The sequence below is a fragment of the Choloepus didactylus genome, chromosome 7, assembly GCF_015220235.1.
Source record: "Choloepus didactylus isolate mChoDid1 chromosome 7, mChoDid1.pri, whole genome shotgun sequence".
Lineage (NCBI taxonomy): Eukaryota > Metazoa > Chordata > Mammalia > Pilosa > Megalonychidae > Choloepus > Choloepus didactylus.
This window is the reverse complement of record NC_051313.1, coordinates 99121752-99144704: the sequence shown is the minus strand read 5'-3', so window position 1 is coordinate 99144704 and position 22953 is coordinate 99121752. Positions and strand designations below refer to the sequence as shown.

The 22953-nt window shown below is 39.1% G+C and overlaps 1 protein-coding gene across 8 annotated transcripts in view; it reads right to left on the bottom strand.

Annotated features, from left to right (window-relative positions):
• PKHD1 (PKHD1 ciliary IPT domain containing fibrocystin/polyductin) overlaps positions 1-18316 on the bottom strand; it is a 473530-nt gene extending 455214 nt beyond the window's left edge. For 6 of the 8 annotated variants that reach the window (XR_005217861.1, XM_037842911.1, XM_037842917.1 and 3 more), the window contains exons 1-10: positions 18147-18316; positions 17303-17434; positions 15722-15799; positions 14918-15062; positions 12320-12428; positions 8594-8651; positions 5360-5438; positions 4023-4097; positions 2919-2983; positions 586-625 (exon numbers count right to left, since the gene is read on the bottom strand). Coding sequence is in view for 7 of the 8 variants with exons in the window: in XM_037842911.1 (XP_037698839.1) it covers positions 586-625; positions 2919-2983; positions 4023-4097; positions 5360-5438; positions 8594-8651; positions 12320-12428; positions 14918-15062; positions 15722-15799; positions 17303-17363 (710 nt within the window). In the remaining variant the exon portion in view is untranslated. Of the gene's footprint in view, positions 1-585; positions 626-2918; positions 2984-4022; positions 4098-5359; positions 5439-8593; positions 8652-12319; positions 12454-14917; positions 15063-15721; positions 15800-17302; positions 17435-17685; positions 17831-18146 lie in introns of those variants that run through there. The other 2 variants (XM_037842918.1, XM_037842912.1) reach the window with 2 other exon arrangements.
• Positions 18317-22953: the final 4637 nt, after the last annotated feature.

Genomic DNA, 22953 nt, shown 5'->3' with positions numbered 1-22953 from the left:
CAATAGACATTCTTTTACTCCTTCCAAAATGAGAGAGAGTCTCCATCCCTTGGGCTGTATAGCTATAGGTAGTAAGTATAACACTACCATCAATATGAAATTAATATCAGCTAGACAATGCACTTTTAAGGAAAATTCTTAGCACATTTTGTAGTGGCAGAACAAGAGATAAGGTCTACAGAAATCCAGAATTCTAATTTACTTCGCCAAAGCTTTATGACATTTGGACCATTTCCATCTTGAAGACAGCATTTCCTGGAAGAGTACAGTGCTTTTCATGGAACTATATTCCACTGAGATACATATGGCACTTCTAAATATAGAGTATTATGGGATCCTCTAAGAGGTCATTCCCAAAATTCTGTACCATTACCAGGTTGACATATTTACATGGACTATAGATGAATGCATAGAAAACAATTACATTCATCCAGGTAAAAGAAATCAAGCAGGTACAGGGAGTTTTATTATACTATTCTGTTTGTGTACATTTAAAATTTTCCATAATAAACAGTTAAAGAAAGGAAGCAAGATTAGAGAGACAATATAAGGTGAAAACAAATTCACCTCCTCCCAGTTACTTACTTTCCTTTGTTAAACACTGAGAAGCTAACATTCTGGGAACCTGTAACAAGAAGAAACAGGCATTAATAGAGGGATCTGCATGAATTGCTGGGCCAGATCTCTCCTACCATAAACCCAAGGGCTCCAGATATCATCAAGTCACTATCTGAATCCATAACTTCCCTAATGGTGCCCAAAATAAACACCTCCCACGCTTATCACCATCAGCAAGGTTGACTTCCAACAATAAAAGGACAAACATTCTAGAGGATAGTGGTTAAGAACCCAGGCTTGGCATTAGATTGAACTTGATTTAAATCCTGATCCACCAATTACTAGCTTCAATTTTCTCACCTATAAAATGAAAATAATTTCACCTACTTCACAGGCTTATTGTGAGAATCAAATTAATTTATATATAAGCTGCTTTGCATAGGTTTTTTCAGGGACTCTTCAACAAATGGTAATTATTTTCATCATATAGAAATGAGAACTAATTCCTGAAACTGTTTTTCAATAACTTGCTCTCCTTCAGTAAGATGCACAAGACATGTTGTCTATGAGACAGAAACTTAAAAACATATGTAGGAATAAAACAATTTTTTAAAAAGGAAGAAGAGCATTTAGTAGTTACATGCTATTTACTAAGCATAAAAATTTTTTTATGTGATTTATAAACTCAATTCTCACAGCAAATCTATACAATATATACTACTCTTCTCCCAGCTTCTCAGATGCGGAAACTCAGGAACATTAGATCTAGGAAACTTTTCCAAGATTGTAAAAAAGTTGGCAGAACTGGGATTTGTATCCTGATGTTCTGACTCCAGAAGTCATACACTTAACACTGGAGCATTTTTTCCCATCAGGGAAGTGCAAATACAAGTTGAGATAATAATTGAGTTTAGGTTTATAGAACAAGGCTTTCAAAAAACTAAAATAGCCACAGCAGAACTAAAATCCAGATCAGAATTAGCTCAGTACTGAAACTCCAAAATTAAGGAATCCTACCTCTTTTTTTATTGTGTTTACTAAATGCTGAGCATTGTTCTATACCCTTTACATTTATTAATTCATGTAATTACAGCAATGCTATGAGTAAATATTCCTTTTTTTTTTAAAAGTTGAAGAATTTTACAGTTGAAAAATCAAAGCATGATGGAGGATAAGTAACTTGCCAAAGACCACATAACTAGTGAATGGGAGGATGTAAGCCAAAGCAGTTCTATATCCCAGGCTAAGAATGTATCTACCATGTTATATGATTCTTTAAGAAAACATAAATATCACTGACTATCTGGAATTTGCAGACAAGAACTACTCTTATTTCATACCTAATTGTGAATCGTGTTCACTTGTTTTTTCTCAAAATATTGTTTCATATTTCAATTACATTATTATATTTTTAGTTTATATGCACATCATTTCACTTCATTACTATAAACCATAACTTCAAAAAAACACACATTTACAAAACAGAAGGACAAATTCTTAAATTTGAATATTCTTTAAAAATCAAACTATTCTGATATGCATTTCATAAATGGAAGGAGTGGTTCATGATTGTAACAATTTTCCATCATGTAAAAATTTTACATTTTTTAATTCAGTCTAAACAAGTTGGGTCATTAACTCATTGCTATTGGAATGAGAAATGCTGTTTTGTGACTTTTCTCAGATATGTTGTCTGTTTTTTAGCATAGTGAATTATTGTATAAATAAGTAATGAACAAATCTCCTGTGGCTTAGGATTCGTTTATCAATAGCCAAAGTCTCAGTGAGTATACTGCTAAAGCTATTTGCCATCCAAATCACTCTCAGTTCCACAAGGATTTGCTTAACTTTTATTTTTTCAGCTGAAGTGGGGTGGGAGGTAGACACTTTATTTGATTACCTCAGAAAATTTTCTCCTTTTTCTTTGAGACTTTGGTTATTGGAAAATTCAAATACCTTATTTGTACAGAAGTAGGTAACTGACTCCCCTAGACGGATTACTGTTCTCATATGAAAAACTGAGGATATTTATCTTGGGAAAACCACCCCCAGAGACATGGAAGGAAGAACACATTCTAGAGTTTTCTAGAAGAAGTCATATTTGAAAACAAGAAGACTTGCCTTTCTGATTCAAGAAAATTTTTCTAAGGAATTTGCACTGAATCCTAAATTGTTCATTTCTAGAAAATGATTTCTATTTTTGTCAATATGGAGTTTAAGAAATAAATATTTTATTAAATGTCAAAAAAAAACGGTAGTTATTTTTATCATCCTCATGAGAACCAATTCCTGAAATTGTTTCTTTCCAGATTCAGAGGAATAAATGGACAAGACTTTAAAATGTTCCTTCTTGAACAGACCGATGTAGTTGCCTTCCACACGGCACTGAAGAGTCCCAAGACCTTGGTACTCCTGGACAGGATAGCTAAGAAAAGAACCAAAAAACTGAGTAAGACTTACAAGACAACACAGTTCTAAAGTCCAGACTCTTTAGCCAGGACAGTAAAGTAAAATAAAATGAAATTAATAAGATAAAATACAAATCAGTCAGAAAAAATTTTGTAGCTACTGAAGGTATAATGAGCTCACTGGGCAAACGCTTAGGATCAGTACTAACTAGAGTTGTCATCACCCTATATGCTACTAGTCAAACCCAGTGTTAGAGACAAAATATGACTTAGTCCTAATCTCCATTCAGTCCTTCCTTTTCAAAATCTATTGTATTGCCTTATGACAAGTGTAGCAAAACCCTCATAGAATAAAAACAAAACAAAAGACTGTTATCAATTGTGAACCCAGGAAAGGTAAATCCTAAGCAAACAAACTGAAGACCCCAGAAAGAAACCACATTATAGGGTATAATTCTTCTGATGGCCTCGGTAGAAGGTCAATTCATTCAGTACAGAAAGAAGTGAAAATCCAACAAAATGCTGGTTATCTGAACTGTGAGCATACACTCAGTTTTTTAATTTTCATTTGTTTTTTCTCCCTTCGCTTAGTCATTACAGTACAGTATAGTAGTTAAGAACATGAATTATAGGGGCAGGTCAGGTCTACCAGAGCTGAAATCCCAATTCTGCCATTTGCTCTCTGAGACTTTGGGCAAGTTACTTAAACTCTCTGTATGCCTCAGATTTCTCACCTGTCAAGTGGGACTAATAATCATATGTCCTTGCAAAGTTATTAGAGACAAACGATTTTATATTTGTAAAGTGTTAGAGTGGGGCTTGGCCTATAGCAAGCACTTAATAAGTATTTGCTATTTGTTTTCAACAGAGGTTTTAGTTCACTTCAATTTGCATTTGAATCAACTCCTGAGTCTTTTCCAGTAAGTTTAAATACAAGGCAGTCAACAGTTACGGGTGATTTCTATTAAAAAATAAATATGTGTCTGTATATGTGTATGTGTGTGTTACACCCATGTGGAAGAACTTAAAAGCAAAGCAAAGAAAAGAAACACTCACCAGCTTCCGGTTTGTCTATTTACAAGAGAACAAGGAGTGACCCATTTGTCTCCTTGAGCTTCCAGGATCAACGGGCTAGGTAAAAAGTAGAAAGAAAAGACATGAGATGATAGTGAAAGGCTCCTGTAAACATTTATGACAAAACTCAGAGGAAACATTGTGATGCACATTCTCCAATGAATTTATGGGGCATTATTTCAGGTAGCAGAAGGCAATCCCCAAGGAGACGTAGAACCACATTCTCGGGCTGAGAAGAGGGCTGTCCAACACTTTAACACTATCCTGGCCCATGCTTTGCAGAGGGAGAATTTCCCTTTCCCAAAAAATCTTCATCATCTCCACACTGGCTATACTGGGTCCACACCAAGCTTTTGTATCCCCTTCAAAGGCTGTGTCCCATGGGACTGAGTAATGAATGCCATATTGTCAAAGATGTATTTAGGGCTTCTGTCTCCCACAGGAAGAGCAATTTTCTTTCAAGACAAGATGACAACATCAGAAATACAGATCCTAAGAATAGCCAAATCATATTTTCTTCAAAATGGGACCGAGTCAGAGAGATGGAGCAGAACAGAGTTGGAGGATGTCCCCACCCTTTCAAGGGTAAACGAAAAACTAGACCCAGTATACAGAATCTACTGAGCTGAGCATACAGTAAGATTATGTTCTTCTACCTTTTAAGTCTTCACTATAATTGCTAAATTATGGAATAATCACAGTTGCTTAGAGCTTCTCACAAACACTATAACTTGGACACTTTTTGACTTGTTCTCTTCTCTCCCTAGCCATTGATGATTTAATAGTACCACTTTCCACGTAATAAGTCTCCATTGAAGAAAATCATGTTGACATCCTCATCAGCCCCAGAAAACATTAAAAACTCAATAGCTTCAGTACTTGCTTCCAGTTTTTTCCTGATCACACTAATAGAATTTCTAAATGCACAAACTAATAACAACCAAACAAGGAAGTTAAGATGGAGTTCAGGTTCATGTACCATTCTGTAAAGGATTTAGTTGAGCTTGGGAAACAATGTAGGAAGGGGTAAGAACAGAAAGGTAAAATCCACAGATGCAATTACAGTACAGTTCATACTGAGCCCAGAGTGACCAGCAAATAAATCAATGAGTCACAATTACATTAACAAAGTCTGCAGAAACCCAGTGTACCAGGGACCGTAAACTGCAAAGAGGAAAGGCAATTCTGTGCCGACTGCTAACAATTTATTGCCATCAGGGAAGCTGGTCCCAGGAAGCAATGCAACAGATTTGAAACTAGTTGAAAGCAAAACACACACACACACACACACACACACACACACACACACACACACTTACCTATCAATATACATGGCATCAATATCAAAGGTTTCCAATCTTCCAGTAATAATCTGGCCATACACATGTATTAGTTCTCCTGTTTTAAGAAGATTTTTTTTAATTGTATGTACTTAGCTCAAACTCTAAATGTATAACATAGCATAAACTGGGTATATCTATCCAATATGACCAAACTAGTCACCACCCAGAAAATAAATGCTTTTCTATATAGCAAGTAAGGTCAGTGGTATGATTCATTGCTCAATATTATACATTAGAAAGGCTAAAATAGCCAGCTATTTTGATCACAGACTTAATCATCTCTAGATGGAGCACAGAAGGAATAATGGGTCTTCCTCACAGTCCTATGAAGTGTGTGGCTTCCTGGAGAGAGGGGTTGGTTTCCACACACTGCCCTGGTCTACTCTCATGGTTCTGATATGAAGAGGCTCATATCACATGATCCTGATGGGTATTCCGGGGCCTAAACTCTTCCATATCTCAAAGAACAAAAGATAAATGTCATGGAAGACCCAAGGGGACAGATCCTAAGGAGGAAGGGCACAAAATAGTCATAGGTTGAAGAGTGGACAATTGGCACATCTCATTCATTCAACAAATATTTCCTGAGCACTCACTCTGTGTTAGGTTCATGTTTAAGAAAGAGCACATTGGGCCTCCCCCAATAGTCAATATCTACCTTACTCTCTGATAAATGGATGACTTCTCCTGGGCCTCTCTGTGACTTGCAGGGATTCCCATTGGGCAGCAACTTCTCCTTAATACTCCTCTATTTTGAGTTCACAAGAATGGGGGTGCAGGCATCAGCCATCCCCTTTCAATAGGTGCACCCTCAGAACCACCCCCTGCCTCCACTGCTCTTAGGCGTTGGGGGGCCTCCTACCAAATATTACATGAGCTGACTTCTTCCACATTTGAAAAACCCCTAAACTCACTTCTGTGGAACTGCACAAAACAAAAGTTTTAAGCAAACTTACCATAGCAAGGTGACGCAGTTAAAGTACACTATACAAACCCACAACCTGGAGTCATGTGCCTTCCAAATAATCAAGGAATTTAATCATCTGTGTTGAATCTTCTAGCATCACAAACAATGTTTAAAGGTGAGAGTACATATGAGGCTCTTAAGGTCACTGAACTCAGAGGACTTTGAGTCTCCTCATGGACACTGAAGGGCCACCAAAGTACGTTACTAATAATCTGTTCCTTTCACGTTGCATTTGTATTTGATTAATAGCAACTGGCTTTCATCTGTGTTCTTTGGAAGCCTTGCACCAAAACAATGGGAACCTTTGGGGTAGTATTACAGCCACTTTACAGGTGGATGGGTAGAAAAAGAGGGAACCTAATGACTTAGACCAAGGCCATAGTGTTTGTGAAAACCTGGAGTCTGAAGTTCTCTGCTCTTGCTAACAACAGGCAGAATAATTCTCATCAATTTTAGCAGAGATGCTTTATCAATTTCTTAGCTTTGTTGGGCATGATTTATAGCATTGATGGTCACAATTTTAAAAACTAATAACAGTTTATAGAAATTAGGAGATCCTGTGACTTTTTATTTTGTTTCTAAATAAAGGGGATCTTACAGAAGTTGACTAATGGCTAAACCAGACTATGGTACCCTGGGATTGTGCATCACAGAGGAGGACAATTAACCACATAGAGGAATTCAACTGCTCCTAAAACCTCATCTCTCCTATCTCCACCACTTCCCTCATCTCCTTGGCTGCTAACTCTGGGCTGGCTTCCCAAATGAAATGAGAGTAATCATCTGGAAAGTGATTGCATGGATGCAGCCATGTGGATCCTGCCTGGCAGGACCACTCCAGCAGGGCCAGCCACCAACTGTTCCCCAAGAAAGTGAGGAGACAATATGCAGAAATCAAACTTGGTGGAAGAAACAGGAACAGGTTTGACAGATCTGGGTGCCAGCTGATATCCCATTTGGTTCCTCTAAAGTCTGGCTTCTTCCTCATCTCTCACCCTAACAAGACTTTTACCATCTAAACAGGAGAAGTCGAACAACACAGCAGTAAGGACCTAAACATCTGCAGGTGATTTTCAAAGACCATGTCTCTCTTTTTTTAACTTTTTTTTTTAATTAGAGAAGTTGTAGGTTCCACATCTCTTTTTAATAAAATACTATCATGTCATGATTATTCAAACAAGAAGGAACAGATTTATGAATAACTTACACTAATAAAATAATGCCAAATTAATATTCTTCAGAATATAATTTAAATAAATATATAAATAACCTGTGTCTGTACACATACAAAATTTATACAAATACTTTTGAAAAAACTCATATTCATTTTGATATTCTTAACCAGGCAATCCATTCAAAACAACTAGACCACATTTGTGCATTTAAACACAACTACGTATAAAAATTTAGCACCATGTGTTCTCACATTTAGGCCATTCTGGAGTCCTGTCTGAACAGGCATAGGAATTTGCCAAGAATTAAACAGCAAATTACATCCATTCAGAGCTATGATCACTATTTAGCTTTAAGGCAGAATTTGCAATTACAGATTCTCTCTTTTAGTTGCTATCTCTTCCTCTTTTTTTGTAAATCCCCCCAGCTTTCTCTTTCTTCTTCTCTTCTGTCCTCCTCATCTCTACATATCTGTGTGCTTTCTAACTCAGAAATAAACCTCCTGGATGAGTATCAGGTATCCAACACTACCCAACCCAGAACGAAATGGTGGATATATAGGCTCATTCTGGATTCTGTCTGGGCTCAAATCTCAGCTGTAACAATTAGCTGTATAACTTTAGGCTCATTTTCTCATCTGCAAAATGGGAACAATAATAGTTCCTACATCATCAAATTTCTGTGCAGGCTATAAGAATAATACATGCCAAGGGCTTAAAACAGAAACTCGCCCTCAGTAAGTGTCAATAAAAGTTTGTTATAATAAGGATGGTTATAACATTAAGAATGGTGATGTTTTCTATTTCCTCATTCTCCTGTATCTCTTGGTTTGATTTTGCTGGCCTTTTTCTTTTCATATTCAGAATACTTTTGTTATCAGTGAAGTAATAGAGCAAAAGTGCCCAGAAGTGAAATCAAACTGGTTAAAAATGAACCATAGGTTCAAAACAGCATAAGAAAAGAAACTAAATTTCCCCATTTCTAAGAGACCACCACCTGGTCAGAAGAGTTTGCAAAAAGTTTTAGCAAAGGGACTCTTAATTATTTTATTTTGATAGAATATCTCTTACCTGGAACTCCACTTGGCGGATTAACTTGGTAAACAATGGGTGTCTGTTCCCTGGAAAACTATTTAAAAAAAGCATTATTGCAAGTGACATTTTCATTAAAATATCACAGCCACAAACACCAGAGATACAAGTAATTCCTCATTACACATTAGTCAAAGGTAGTTAATAGGTAGGTTTCCTCAAATCACCCTGGCATCTATTTCTTTTTATTCTCATAATACTTCTGTGAAGCAGAGATGACAGGTGTTACTATATTTCTTCCATAAATGAGGTAAAGGGAACTTGATAGTCTTAGAGCTCTCTATCTTGAACCATATTACCCCAAACTTTGGCAAGCCTGTTCTACCTGCCCACCATGAACATGTTTTACCAAAAAGAAACACCATGCTTTAGAAGAGCAACCTTTTAACTCCATTATTGTAACTTGACATCTTTGAGTGCTGAAGGCATTTTACTTTCCTAGACAAAAATTAATTGGAAGGATTGAAACTTAAATTATTATCAGCCAGCACCTTGATAGGGATCAGCAAGCTACAAATAAACACACAAAAGGGAAGCTGGGTATGCACATGAGTGAGTTGCTTGGGGAAACGGAAGGTGCCTATTGGGAAGAAAACTATTCAAAGGATCCAAGGACTGGGAAGCAATGCCATACTTCAAGAAGGAGGAAAATGACATCAATGGGAGCGGTGGGGACCTCAAAAGCCCAGGCATGGCACTCCAAATCAATTTGTGACACCTCTCCCTCCCCAAGCACATCAACTGCTAGATATAAGCTCAGTAAAACCTATAGGGACATTGCCTGATTGATTGCTATTGTATCCCTATGCATAGTTTGGTGTATAGAAGACATTGAATGGAGTTGTGCCATCTGAGATGACTGACCTACTGCCTGGAAGCCGAGGGGAGAATGACACAATCTCAGGATTTCCATCTCACCTATAGGCATCTGTGTTAGTCTAATATTAGCACACTGCTCTTCAGAAAGTCACAGGGAGGGTCAGTGTGGAGGAATGAAGAAGCATAAGGATGGACTGACCAGGCCAAGGTTTGTTCCATGAGCTAGTGATTCACCCAGGAAGAGACCAATTCCCCAACACCCCCTCCAACCACTACCAACATCTTCTAGATTCCTAGACTTCCTCCATACTCCACAACCTACAAATGTTTCCCATTTGTGAAACAGATTACAGCAAATTGTTTTGCTTGGTCTGCTTCCATCACCCCAGGAGTCCACCTTCCCAGGGAGAATATCACCAAAGAATAACTCTGTTGTTAATCAACAGCCTTAATCAGACATTGAAAGTCAACAGACTTTTCAACAAAGCAAGTTTAGATATTAGGTATTGATCCATGCAGTTGAACAGTCTGTTATCAAGGTTACTTTTCCTCTTTTTTTAAAAGAAAGTGTTAGAAAATAGTTTACAGAAAATATGTGCATCAGCAGGTCAAAAGAAGAATGCCATGACCTCACAGATTTGGAGCTGGCTCCCATCTCACTAAAAGATAAAGATTAACACAATTCCACCCACACCTGCCAACAAACGATCCCATGCCGCCACCACCCTTTCCCCAACCCCATACTGCACCCAGACCTTCATCTCCCACTGAGAAATCCTCCATACCAATGTTATTTCAATTGGAACTTTATCATGGGAACCTCCTGAAATAGAGCAGTGGTTACTCCCCCAAATCACAAATGCTAGAAACTGAGACAAGTGGAAGAACTGAGTTCAAAACAAATAAGGAAACATTCTTCACAATTTCCAACTTGTAACATGGGAAAGACCCACCACTCAGAAAGTCTGGAATCCTCCTATTGGAAGATTGTAGGGAATATAGCAACTCTTTCATTACTTCCACCCAAGTCCCAGAGAGTGAGAGTAGACTCAGGGTTAAACCTCAAAAAGGGTTTCACTTGTGATTCTCTCTGAGCTGACACAACGTAGTATGGAATTTCATGGTATTTCTAAGAGAAACAGGCCCCTGGTCACCCACCAAGCCAGAGACATGACAAAGTGAAAAATTAATGAGCTTCCAAATCAAGCTTCCCTCACGCTGATCCTTGAGCTGAAGTGAGGTCAGCAGCATCGGGATGGGGTTGAAGAAAAGCAGCAGGTTAGAATGCTAAAGCCACAGCTGCTTGATAAACCTTCTATGAGTTGTTCAAACTTGTCAGTGCCTGCAGCAGCTTCTTTGCAGTGGACTGGTGAGATGAAATTAATTTTTAATACTCATGGCTCACCCTGTCCTAGTCCCCAAAACAAAGACACACAACATGTTTTATTTAGCTTGGAATGTCTCTCATTAACTACACCCCCCGGTGATTTTTCAACAACTCACTAAGACAGTTGAACCATTGAAGGACTTATTTTCTTTAACGTCCAATTTTAGGAAGTGTTTCTCTTCCTTCCGTTCTCTTTCCTTATTGATCTTTTAATAAGTAAGAATACTAGTATCTGGGATGAAAGGAACATCAAAACCCAAAACAGCATGGTGATTAAGGAGCAAGCTTGGTCATCTCCTTTCTGTTATATTCACTGAGACAGTGTAGAAGTGGTAGTGCAGGTCTTAATAAGAAAATATGACTTTTTCTTTCTGCTGCATATGTGCAGAAGCAACATTCAGGAAAATGAGCTTCTTTTAGACTGAGAAACAAGTTGTTACCTGTGGATTGACAGCAAATTCCAAATTTCAAAATTTTCTAAATAAAATATGGAACATATTAGAGATGAATTTAGAGGATGAAGTCTTGCTTTAAAGGGGCACTAATTAACAACTAAATTGTACTCTTTAGAACAGCTTTTAAATGGAGACAACCTATGTAAGGTTCAACCCTGTCAAAAGGAACAATGCCAAATGTGTTTCTCTTATGTAAAGTCTAGGATCTCTTCCATTAGATACCATATTAATGTAAAACTAATATGAAATGGACAGTAGACTAAATCAAACATAAAAGTAAGTCAGAGTATATGCATTCAGGTTCTAGAATAAGTCAGCATTGGCCTCATAAACTCTCTCTCTCTCTCTGTTTTCTATTTGCTCTGAGTTTGAAAGAAAATTCAACCAGCAAAAGACCCTTCAGTCTAGTATTGAAAAGAGCAGCAGAAGTACACCAGGAAACAGCAAGGGCAGGTGGAAGTTGGATGCCTTCACCAGGAAAGTTAGGTGCTGGAGTCCCTTTACCATCCTGAGACTCAGGATACTCTTGGCTGTCAAATGAAACATTGATCCACTGTGGTAATCTCCAAGGCTCCTCTAGGGCCTCAGTTTAGGTGAGGAGTTAGAGTCAGCACAGGTTTGCATCTTAGTTCTGTCATTTACTGCCTGGATGACGTGAGCAAATTATTTAATCTCCCTGAGCCTCAGCTAGCTCATATTTAAAAGCAGGATAAAAACAACTACCCTTTTGTATGACTGTATGGTATGTGAATATATCTCAATAAAATTGAATTATTAAAAAAATAAAAAAATAAAAACTACCCCATACAATTATTGAAGCATTAAACTAGGCAATGTACACGAAGCACCTAGACAGGACTTGGCACACAAATACTCAATGGGTATCTTTCATTAGTATAATCTAAGAAACCCTGTTGTCACCATACACCTTTCTCTTTACCCTGCCAAGGCAGACTCTGGCTGATTAATAATACTCTTGTTGAAAGCACCAGTGCACGCTCAGACCAGGCAGACACAACTTCCTCCTCCATTCTTGGAACTCACCTTGAAAGTACAGTTGTCTTGTGGCTCTAATCTCGGGCTGCTTACCACCTGTCCCCCAGAAAGCACTTCCAGGTGGTACACACCCTTGTGTGCTTCAGACAGCAGGGATCTGAAGGCAGAAAGTGGAAATCCTCCTGAATCAAAATCCACGAATTTCCAAAATGAGCTTCATTGGACCACTTCAAATATCCTCCCTGAGCTTATGAAACAGAGTCAACCAAGGGGACCTACATATCTGCTCATAATTATGAGACATTAAAGACTGGATCCTTCAGCAAAAAAGATGGCTAAAAATTTTGAAAAGAAGTTAATTTTTTTTAATTAAAAGATCCTCAAATAAAAAAAAAAAAGTCCTCTGTTTCTCAGATTCATAGGCACATAGGATTTTAAGAGTTGGAAGGATTTGTATAATCTATTCCCAGTTTCCTTTTAAAAAATATGGCCATTTCAAATAGATTAAGAGACTATGTATATTAATACCATAGGTTAAGGGCAAAATGGGGCTTGAATCCCAGGCTTTCTCATAATAGGGTTTGATTTAACTACTTATTGCCAAAAAAGTCTTGATGTCATAACTATCCAGCTGCCCATAAACCCTTCCCATATTGCATCAAGACAGCAAGTCCTGGATCTTCTCTCCTTCTTTCATGCCTTTGCCACTTCAAGGCTGTCATTCATGTTGACTTTTGTAAGAGGGAGGATATGATGAATTAGGAACTGGATTCAAGAAGTGCTTCCTCTCCACATCTTCTCAGCAAAATCTTTAGTATGACTTCATATATTTAAATCTGCACCATCCAATATGGTAGTCACTATCCACATATGGCTATTGAGCATTGAAATGTGCATAGGCAGAATTGAAATTGCTATAAGTATAAAATACACACTGGATTTTGAAGTCTTGGTACATAAAGAAGGATGTCAAATATCTTGCTAGTAAGTTATATACTGATTATATGTTGAAATGATAATGTGTTGGATATTTGGGGTTAAATAAAATATACTATTAAAATTAATTTCACTTATTTCTTTGACTTTTTAATATGTCTACTAGTAAACTTTAAATCACATTTGTGGTTCACATTGTATCTTCATTGGGCAGCACAGATTTAAAGCTGCCATGGTTGTTTTGGAGAAAGCAGTTATGTCTTCATTCTGACAATAAGTATGGAAATATTTCATTCATGATAAAATGTACTTTTCTTCACACGTGAGTGTTAATCAAACTTGATATTCATCTTCTAATCAATGAGTGCCTTTAAGACAGCAGGGTTTTTCTTTTCTCTAAACAGGTAATATTAAATCAATAGTGCATCTTAAAATCAATAATATGTTGGGACTGAGGATAGGGAATATACAAATCTTCAGAGCTTTGACTGTTTCATGGAAAGTCCTTCAGGAAATACATTCCCAAATATATCATAATTCCTAAGGAAACCTCATAACCCAGTTTTAAAATAAATAGTAGCACTATAAGGAAGTTTAGTCCACCAGATATCTATTGAGCTTCTGCTATTTGCAAGGCCTTGTGCTAAGCACCACAAGGACTACAAGGGTGGGTGATACATATCCCCTGCCCTCGAAGTATTTAATCCTATGAGGATGAATCTGACAAATGGGTAAGTTGGCCTAAGTGCCATGAGAAACATGGAGCCACAGCTCGAGATGAAGAAGTAGGCAGAGACATATCATGGTGTGATGTGCCTTGGTATAAACTGCAAAAAGAAGCCCTCTTCAGGAGAAGGAATTGTGCAAAAAAGTGCATGCACACAAACATTCACAGGCACAGGCACACATACGCCTTGTGGATGAATTTTAAAAGGTGCTCTTTCCTAAAACTGATGAAACCACAGACCGATTTCAGCCCCTGCTTGACCCCCTTTCAAAGAAGGGAAAGATTATATTCAGTTTGATGTTCAAGAAAGTAGTAGTATTTGCAGTCTAGTTGTCGAGAATTTCAGTAGCTAGAGATGGAAGAGGAGAGTCTTCCTGGTAGAAAGGGAACAGAAAACAAAACGAAATTACATTTTTTTTCTCTCAGTCAACAATCCACTTTCATGCAACTTCTCCAAGACATGAGTAAAGAGAGAATGAACTAGTGGACACTTCACAGGCCAACAAAAACTTGATAGGACAGTAGATTACCTAGAATTCTATACAAGTACTTCCTAAAGAGAGGTAATATTAAACTCAGTAAACAAACTGAGGACTAAACCAAATTTCCTATCCAACTGGTTTGGGTTTATGCAGAATCATTATAGTTGTACCTGTTTCAAAGGATGAGTTCTTTGGATGGCAGAAGGCACCATTTATTGAAATATTAATAACCACAAGACTGCTCACAAAGAACAAATAGAAAAAACAATCCGGCCCCTCCTTATAAATAACTCAAAATTCTTCCCCATACTCCCATCTTCCCTGGAGCCCTAGAGGTCTGACATGGACCTTTTAAGATGACTATACACAAGGGAAAATTTTTTCAGCTATAGCTGATAATTGCAATCACAGCACGAGTTGCTCCAATTTTCACCAAGAACTAAAGAGGTATGCAAAAAGCACTCATTCTGTCTGGTCTTCCCATTCTTTGGACAAGCCTACCTGGTCTGGCACATCACCAAAGGCAAATCCAAGAAGACAGGAGATACATCACAGGGGATGCTCAACAGTGCAGGCTCTGCCCTGTTCACCAGGTTTATCTCCAGCTGAGAGCCATTGTTGGGATAAAGGAGACCCATCTCCAAACCTAAGCACAAGGGAAAGAGGAACTCTCAGGCTGAGCAGAGTTGTAATCTACACAGCATCATATAAAACCCTTGGCCACACGGGGGCAATGTGAGCCACTGAGTTCACCTAAGGAATAAACTGATACTTATTTCCAAAGACCTTAATGCTGCTATATAAATACACTTCTTCCATTAAGTCACATAAATCCAGGAAAGCATTTTTACACTCAAAGTTATGCTTTCCCATGGCAGAGATAGTGTGCTAGGTCATGGTTTAGCTGCTCCTAAGTACAGAATTGTCTAAAAGGGAGATAACCAAGATTCTGAGGGGCACATGGTCAAGTCTTATACTGTGCACTTCACACACATCATCTCATCCAGTGTTCCTAGAAGTCCCTTCCTACAGCTTGGGATGAAGAAGTGGACAGGGACATATCGTGGTGCAATGTGTTCTGGTTCTGCAACACTAGTAAGTGAGCATCTGGAAGGACAGAAGTTGCTCAGTCAGTCCATCTCCCTTCAAGCCCTCCCTAGACCCCTCCTCCGGTCAGTCAAGTGTTCCAGATTCTCAGTTTGCAAACCTGTCATAATTAGACAAAGAAGGATACCCAGGATTCATATTCTTTAGGATCATGGGTCAGTAAATTAGAAATTTGCATTTGGTGAGATCCAAACCTACCATCAAAAATGACCGTGATCCACGTTCCCCCCGCAAGGCTACCTTCTTCAGGTTCAATACGTAAACTCAGAACAGGAGCTATAAATAAGTGAGAAAAACACTGGTTTTGAAGGTCAGAATTGATCTACCAGCTCCCCCAGTGTTTTAAAGCAAAATGTAACATATCAGAATCCCCACAGGGGACTGTAGAAACACAGACCACTGGCCCCACCCCCAGAGCTGCTGATCCAGTAGGACCAAGACCCGAGCATCTGCATTTCTCACAAGTTTCCACTTGATGCTGGTGCTGCTGATCTGGGGTCCACACTTTCAGGCTCTCTGTTTTAAGGAAAATTTTGACTGCTCCTCTCATCTTAGTCAACCAAAAACCAATGTTTACCAGGACAATCGAGGATGCATCTGGTTCCTAATTAGCCCCTTTCCTTCTCTCCTCTCTTTCAACTCTTTGTTCAGAGGGCTATATTTATTTAAAATCACCACTAGTTTCTTGTTTTGTTTTTTTTTTCACTTTCCAAAGAGGAGAGACTTCTAGAACGGTCCCTATTTCAATTCTTCTGTTCAGTATATCATTTTCCAGTTTCCCCATCCTTAACGAATGGTCAGAATCACTCCCTTTCTTGAACCCATGTGGATATGAAATTCCCTAATTTGTTGACCACTCCACCTCTATTCTGGAATCTCAGTTCACATCCTCTACTCTTACCTTGCTTGGTCAGAGAGGTGCTTAAGAGTAGATCATTGCTGGAATTTCCTTAAATGAAACTAGTTACAGACCTCATATGCTATGCTAAATTGGGTTCTTCCATCAAGACCACCAGTGAGCATGACTTTAATCAGCCCTCCATCTTTAAAGATTCTCTTGGACATGCACCCACCTTGGCCAAGGTAAAGCCAATTCAAGGAAGCCAGCAAAAATTGGTCTGCTTCCCAATGAGGTCATACTCAAGGAAAGTGTTGTCTACAGAATACTTTTCAGTTTCCAAATTAGGAGCATTAAAGGATAATCAAGGCCATGGTAACTGTGGCCATCCCAGGGCTTCCATATACAATTGGGCAGGTAACACACTGCACACCCAAGGATGGGTGGGGAACCATTTACATCAATGGCCTATCCGCACCCCTCAAAGATATGTTAAATACATCTACCTAGAGAAGACCATAAGCAAATGCCATAAATAGACACAGAGGATAACCAAATTTACAAAGAAAATTGGAGACTTAATTTTAGAAAAGGAGATTTCAATGTAGTCATTAATCAATGACTAAGACAAGAAAAGCTATTCCCTTTGGGAAGACAAAGCAATAAAATCTAAAAAAGAATTGTATTATATAACCTAAAAAAGAAATGTTAAAGTTAAATGCTAAAAGCACTGGACTATAAAAATTTCCACTGGCCATTAAAAATTGAAGTATATATTCATAACTATTAAATGGAAAAAAATTATTAAACAGTGAAAATTTAAACCCAGAAGAAGATACTTCAACACCTCCTCCCAAAATAATAAATTGTCAATAAACTAGCTCTCAAGGTAAACTATTTGGTTCTTATCTATAATCCCTCAAAACACATCCCCTACTCACCTGCCAAAAGTACTACTTCAATACTTATCAGAGAAATCAGCCAGATAGGCATCTTGTCCATGTAAAGGAAACCACCTAGGATTGCTCAGGCATTATTTTCAATTTTGACCGGAGCAGCATAGAGATTGTGCTCTAAAAAAAAATTTTTAAAACGAAGTGAAAATTTGCTGTCATTGTTTTTTACTTAATACTATACTTTGCTATGTTGAAGCTTGGGAAATTAGGAAGGTGATACAGATACGGCTATAGAGTTTTCAAAGGTCATCATTCCAAGCTCTGGAGCAAACAATCATCTAAGAATCTTAAATAAAATCACCACCACTCCCCCACCCACCCCCTTCAACTTATTTTAAGCATGTTTAAGCTGAGTAAATAATAATAACCTCTGTTATGAATCTGTCATAACCAAGCTTAGAACAGTGGAAATAAACATTCAGATGTCGGTTTTCTTAAAACCTTAAGTTCAAACCTGTGCCTTTTCCTCTAGAATAGAGCAATCAAATCAATAAGAAATATAATTTTGCTTAGTGTGATTAATCCATGAATTCTTCCTAAAGATAAACTCAGTTTCCTTTTTTTTCATTAAACCAGAATGTTTCAACCACAGAACAAAATTGTGCATCTGACAAAGTCTTCTTTCTCCTTGTCAATCTCTTCTCCCTCTGCCCTCACACCCTCCTCTTCCTCTCTTCCTCCTTCCCCTCTCCTCTTCTCCCTTGGGACACTGAGAGACGGAACCACCAGGAGGCTATTAGAGATTCCCTATTTCCTTTCTTTCACAAGACTGGCAGGAAAAGCAGCACCTGGAAAACACAGAGCAGAGAATTTCAGAATCAGATGGTACCTTTTTCTGTTTCTGTCTTGTGACTCAAGGGAGAAATTTTCTTGCTCTGTAAAGTAAGGTTGTTCCTCTGTGCGGAGAACCGATGGCTAAATTATCTGGTTAGAGCCCAGCCTGCAGCTACCACGCAGGTAACTCAGTCATGTTGGACTGCAACTCACCTAACTTGTTTGTGTCCCAGCCAAATGTGTGCCAAAGTAAAAGTTCAGAACTGTCCATAGGGCAAGCTTAATGATTAACACAAGCTACTTAGGCTTTTTCCCTCAGGATCCTTTATTAACGACCAAAGAAAAAGTGTCTTACATTTTTCTCCACTTACTGCATATGCCCCAGACAACAATTCTAAGTAAAATTCCACCCACTGAGACAAACAGGAATTCAATGGTTGAAAGAATTTTCTGTCAAGTCAGTGACCAATCAAAGAACCCATGAGAAAGGGCCATTAGAGGGCTGACCTCTATCATGAGCAGTCCCCGGCTCTTCATCAAGAGGAACAACTCATAAACACTATTCTATGGGTTAACACTCATACACTCTAAAGGAGAGAAAAGAAAGGACTTGTTCAAAGTCTTGCTGAGAAAGGCTGACTACCTTCCTTTTGTTTCATTGTCCTCCTTGCCTCCTGACCTTGCTTTCGTGACCAAGAGAAGTCCTTGACTTGCACCCAACTGCCTTCCCGTAGGACTCAGACTGGGTCTCCATCATCAGTTTGATTCTCGTCTGATAAAGAATCAGAGAACCAGGGGACCTGGGAAGGTCACACCACCTTCCTACATATCCCTCGTCTGACTTCTCTGTCCCTGCCCCACTGTGCATTCCAAGTTACATCAGCTGCTTCCTGATCACATCACTCCAGATCCCATGGTTCCTGACTGGGAGATCTTTTCATCTTTTTTCTCATCCTTTTTTTCAGGAGAGGAAACATTCAGCAGAATTTGATAGCCCTGAGTCTCCACCTCAATGGACCATCAGTAGATCTGGGAAAGCATCCCCAGTAAGAGCAGATTTAATCTGCAGAAATACAACACAGCTATTTTGAAAGCAGCAAACCTAACCTCTAGAAAGTTTGGGAACTCACACCCACTCTGTCTGTATACCACAGCTTGGCAACTAGAGACAAGCCAAATGATTTTCATAGCGATGCAGCCTGTAATGGAGAGAGCAGGTGCCCGGCCAGGTTAGGGCAGGAGGAGAGAGAATTGCTCTGCCATCCTGCTTACCCACTGAACCTCACTTTCCAGTGGATCCCACCAATGCAAGTCACCAAGCATCACTTGAACCACACCTGTGTGCCTGGCATATGGGTGATGGGGAGGAGGAGAGAGACCAAGTTTGGGGGAGACAGCAAAATAGAATTTCAGTATTATTGGTAATATTTTATTTCTATAAAGAAAATTATGTTGAGGGATCACTTAGATAATTCTAAATTGTTTTTCTTTTTTTTTTTTTCAAATACAACAGTTTCTGCCCTCAATGTGTTTGAAATCTGACAGGGAATTAGAAACATAATCAGATCATTTTAATATATTATAATAGAGTCTCTTGATGAAGACTCAACCAATGTTTTATTTCTTCCTTCCTTGGCAAGATGGGAATTAACCCCATCTATTCCTGTGTAAATAGACTAAAATGGATATTTATTATTCATTTTGGCAGCCTAGCTTTCAAGGACTCATCATAAAAGCACCCCAATTTTCTTATAGAGATTTACCTCTCCACTATTAACTAAAAAATTCCTAAATGATACATGGTACTCTGGTTCCTGAGATCTAAGAACTTCCTGGTGGGTAACTAAGCTCTATTAAAGAAATGAAATAGAATGAGCCATTTCATGCTCCAAAAGGAGAAGTTGCAGAACTTTAACAGCCAGTGCTTATGCCAAATGGAGGCTTGGGGAGACTCAGGTCTTCTTTGTGAGCTCTATCACCCTCCAGCAAACCTCCAAATATACAATATGCATACAAATCTAAGTAAATACAGTAACCTCTAGACAAAGCTCCCCTTTCCACCTAACCATACTCCAAAGACGCTTCCCATTTATTTAGAACTTAGGAATTCTAAATAAATCCTGAGCTCAGATCTCTGACCCACTGATGGATGAATGCTCTCAGCAGGCAACTGGGCATGGTTCCCCTGCCACTCCAAGGCGGCTAGCCACGCCCATCCCCAGATGTTGATCTTAGCAGTAAGCCTAACTCTTGTCACAACACGTTTCCACAAGGAGCTATTTCCATGAGAGTTTGCTTGCGGCTTATGAAACAAACTCCAGATAGGTCATGAGGAGAAGGTCATTCTCTTGGATCCCAATACCACCCTGAATTCCTGGGAGCTAGTAACTTTGGGAACTGTAGGGGGCCAGGAGAATGTACTTCACAGACCTCCAATTACAGGAAGCATAATTGATCAAGGGCCCTGCAACAGTCTGAAGTCCATTGCCATATTTGGGCCAAGGCCACACTTCCTACTGACTGCTCCCAGTCAAGGACTGAGCATGGCAGGGATACTAAGAGGAAACAGTCTCCTCTGACAGTAACTTTGGCTCAAGTACTCCTTGACAACCTTACTGAATCTTCCTTAGACTACATGGCCATCTAGGAAGCATCTACCCCCTCCCCTTCGCTCAGGGTCAGACCTGCATCAGTATGGCAGCTCTCCCAGGCCTTCCCCAGCTCCCTTCTCATTGTCTCTCATAGTTTCTTCTCCTTATAAAATTCTTGCACATCAAATCCTGTCTTAGCATCTGCTTCTTGGAGGACCCAGACTATCACAGGAACACTGAAAGAGAACACAGTGCCAGTTTGGATGTATTGTGTCCCCCAAAATGCCATGTTCTTTGATTCAATCTTGTAGGGCAGGCATATTTAGTCTTGATTAGGTTGGAGCCTTTGAATTGGGTTGTTTCCATGGAGAAGTGACCCACCCAACTGTAGGTGGTAACTCTGAGTGGATTATTTCCATGGAAGTGTGGCCCTGCCCATTCAGCGTGGGTCTTAATTAAATCACTGGCCCATTAGAAGAGCTCAGGCAGAAGGAGCTCAGTGCCACAGCCAAGAGAGACATTTTGGGGACAACCATTGAAAGCAGACTTTGCTGACACTTTGCTCTGGAGAAGCTAAGAAAGGACAAAGCACCCTAAGAACAACATTTTGAAGAACACACAGGAGATGAAAGAGGAGCTGGACACAACCTTTCCAGCTAACAGAGGTTTTCCAGATGCCAATGGCCTTCCTTCAGTGAAGGTACACTTGTGTTGATGCCTTAATTTGGACATTTTCACAGCCGTCAGACTGTAACTCTGTAACCAAATAAACCCTCTTTATAAAAGCCAATCCATTTCTGGCATTTTGCATAATGGTAGCATTAGCTAACTGGAACAAGCACCATTAGAAAAGACTTTGGACTTCTCACAAGTGGCCCCAGCAGCAGCCTCCAAGGGTGGCAATTCTTCACATGCTTTGCAGAGCATGGATATTAACCAAGGGAAGCTAAAAAAGAAGAGGAAGGACAAGAGGGCACCATCTAAGGAACTCTACAAAAACTAGATGGTAAATTCCTTAAGGACAAGAATTATCTTTATCCCTTTGTACCCCCCAAAACATTTTGCACTGGAACTTATGTAGGTAGGCACACAACAAAATGGACAAGAATGCCTTGTGAATCTATTTGAGGAAAACACACTGGAGTGGCTGAGGGCAGCAAAAGCCAAAACTAGGTTTTAAATGGAAAGTAGGAATTCTCCTGTATTTTTGCCTTTCCTTCTTTTCTTTTCTTTTTTTTCCTTTATTTTTTTTTTCTTTCTTCCATCAAACTAGTTTTATTATAACCTCTTCAACTTGTAGGCATATTTCTGATAGAAGGTGAGTCATCAAAGGAGCGGGACCACTAACACAGTCCTTCCATCTAAGTAAGAATTTCATTGGGCAAGAGGCACTCTGGAGCAAGTTCTTCACTTCTTCTCCGGGTACACCTCTGGTGTGACTAGCCTTGAAGCTATGGTCCAGCTACTCCGCTCATACTTTCTCTATCGTCCAAATCCTCCCCAGGCAATTCACCTTTCACCTCTCTAGTTTTGTCCAACTCTTCCCCCTTCCATTTCCTCAAGTTTCTCTAATCTTCCTTCTCCATGAAGAAACAAAACTAAGGCAATTACATTCTCTCTGGTTTAATATCATATTCCTGTCTAAACTGAGTTCCTGAGGATAATGGATACATGGGCTCAAATTTGGAGGGAAAGCAAATCTGTTCCATGATAGGATCAAAGCTATGAGTGAAATATTTACTTCACAGTTTCTTCAGAAATATTTCCTTTCCCACAAAGCAAAATTATAGAAAGGCAATTTGTCATTATAGCCTCTGTCTTAGATCAGCTTTGCTAATTAAATTGTTTGTTTTGATAACAATGACACCACATATCCAGAAGCCAAACTGTGGTGGCTGCCAACATCCTGAAGAGAGTCCTGGAAACTGACAAGATTCATGGAGTGACACAGGTGGAAATAGCTTACGAAGCCCATGCACTTTGGGAGTAGCATGGAACTAGAGGTAGTTCCTCACTCAGAAGAGCAGATCTGACTGACCAAATCTAGCATCATTTAGTCTGGAAGCAAACAGTGCTATATACCTCAATCATTCCTGAGGGCAACACTGGATTACAACACAACACAGCTCAGGTTTGGATGACTCGGAGTCACCAGGGAGCCATGAAATCAAGTTCACATCTACCTGTAGGGTGACCAACCTTAGGGTGACAGAACTTTCAATGCTAAAACCAGGAACTTGTGGGACAAGGACCAACCAGGACAGCTGGTCA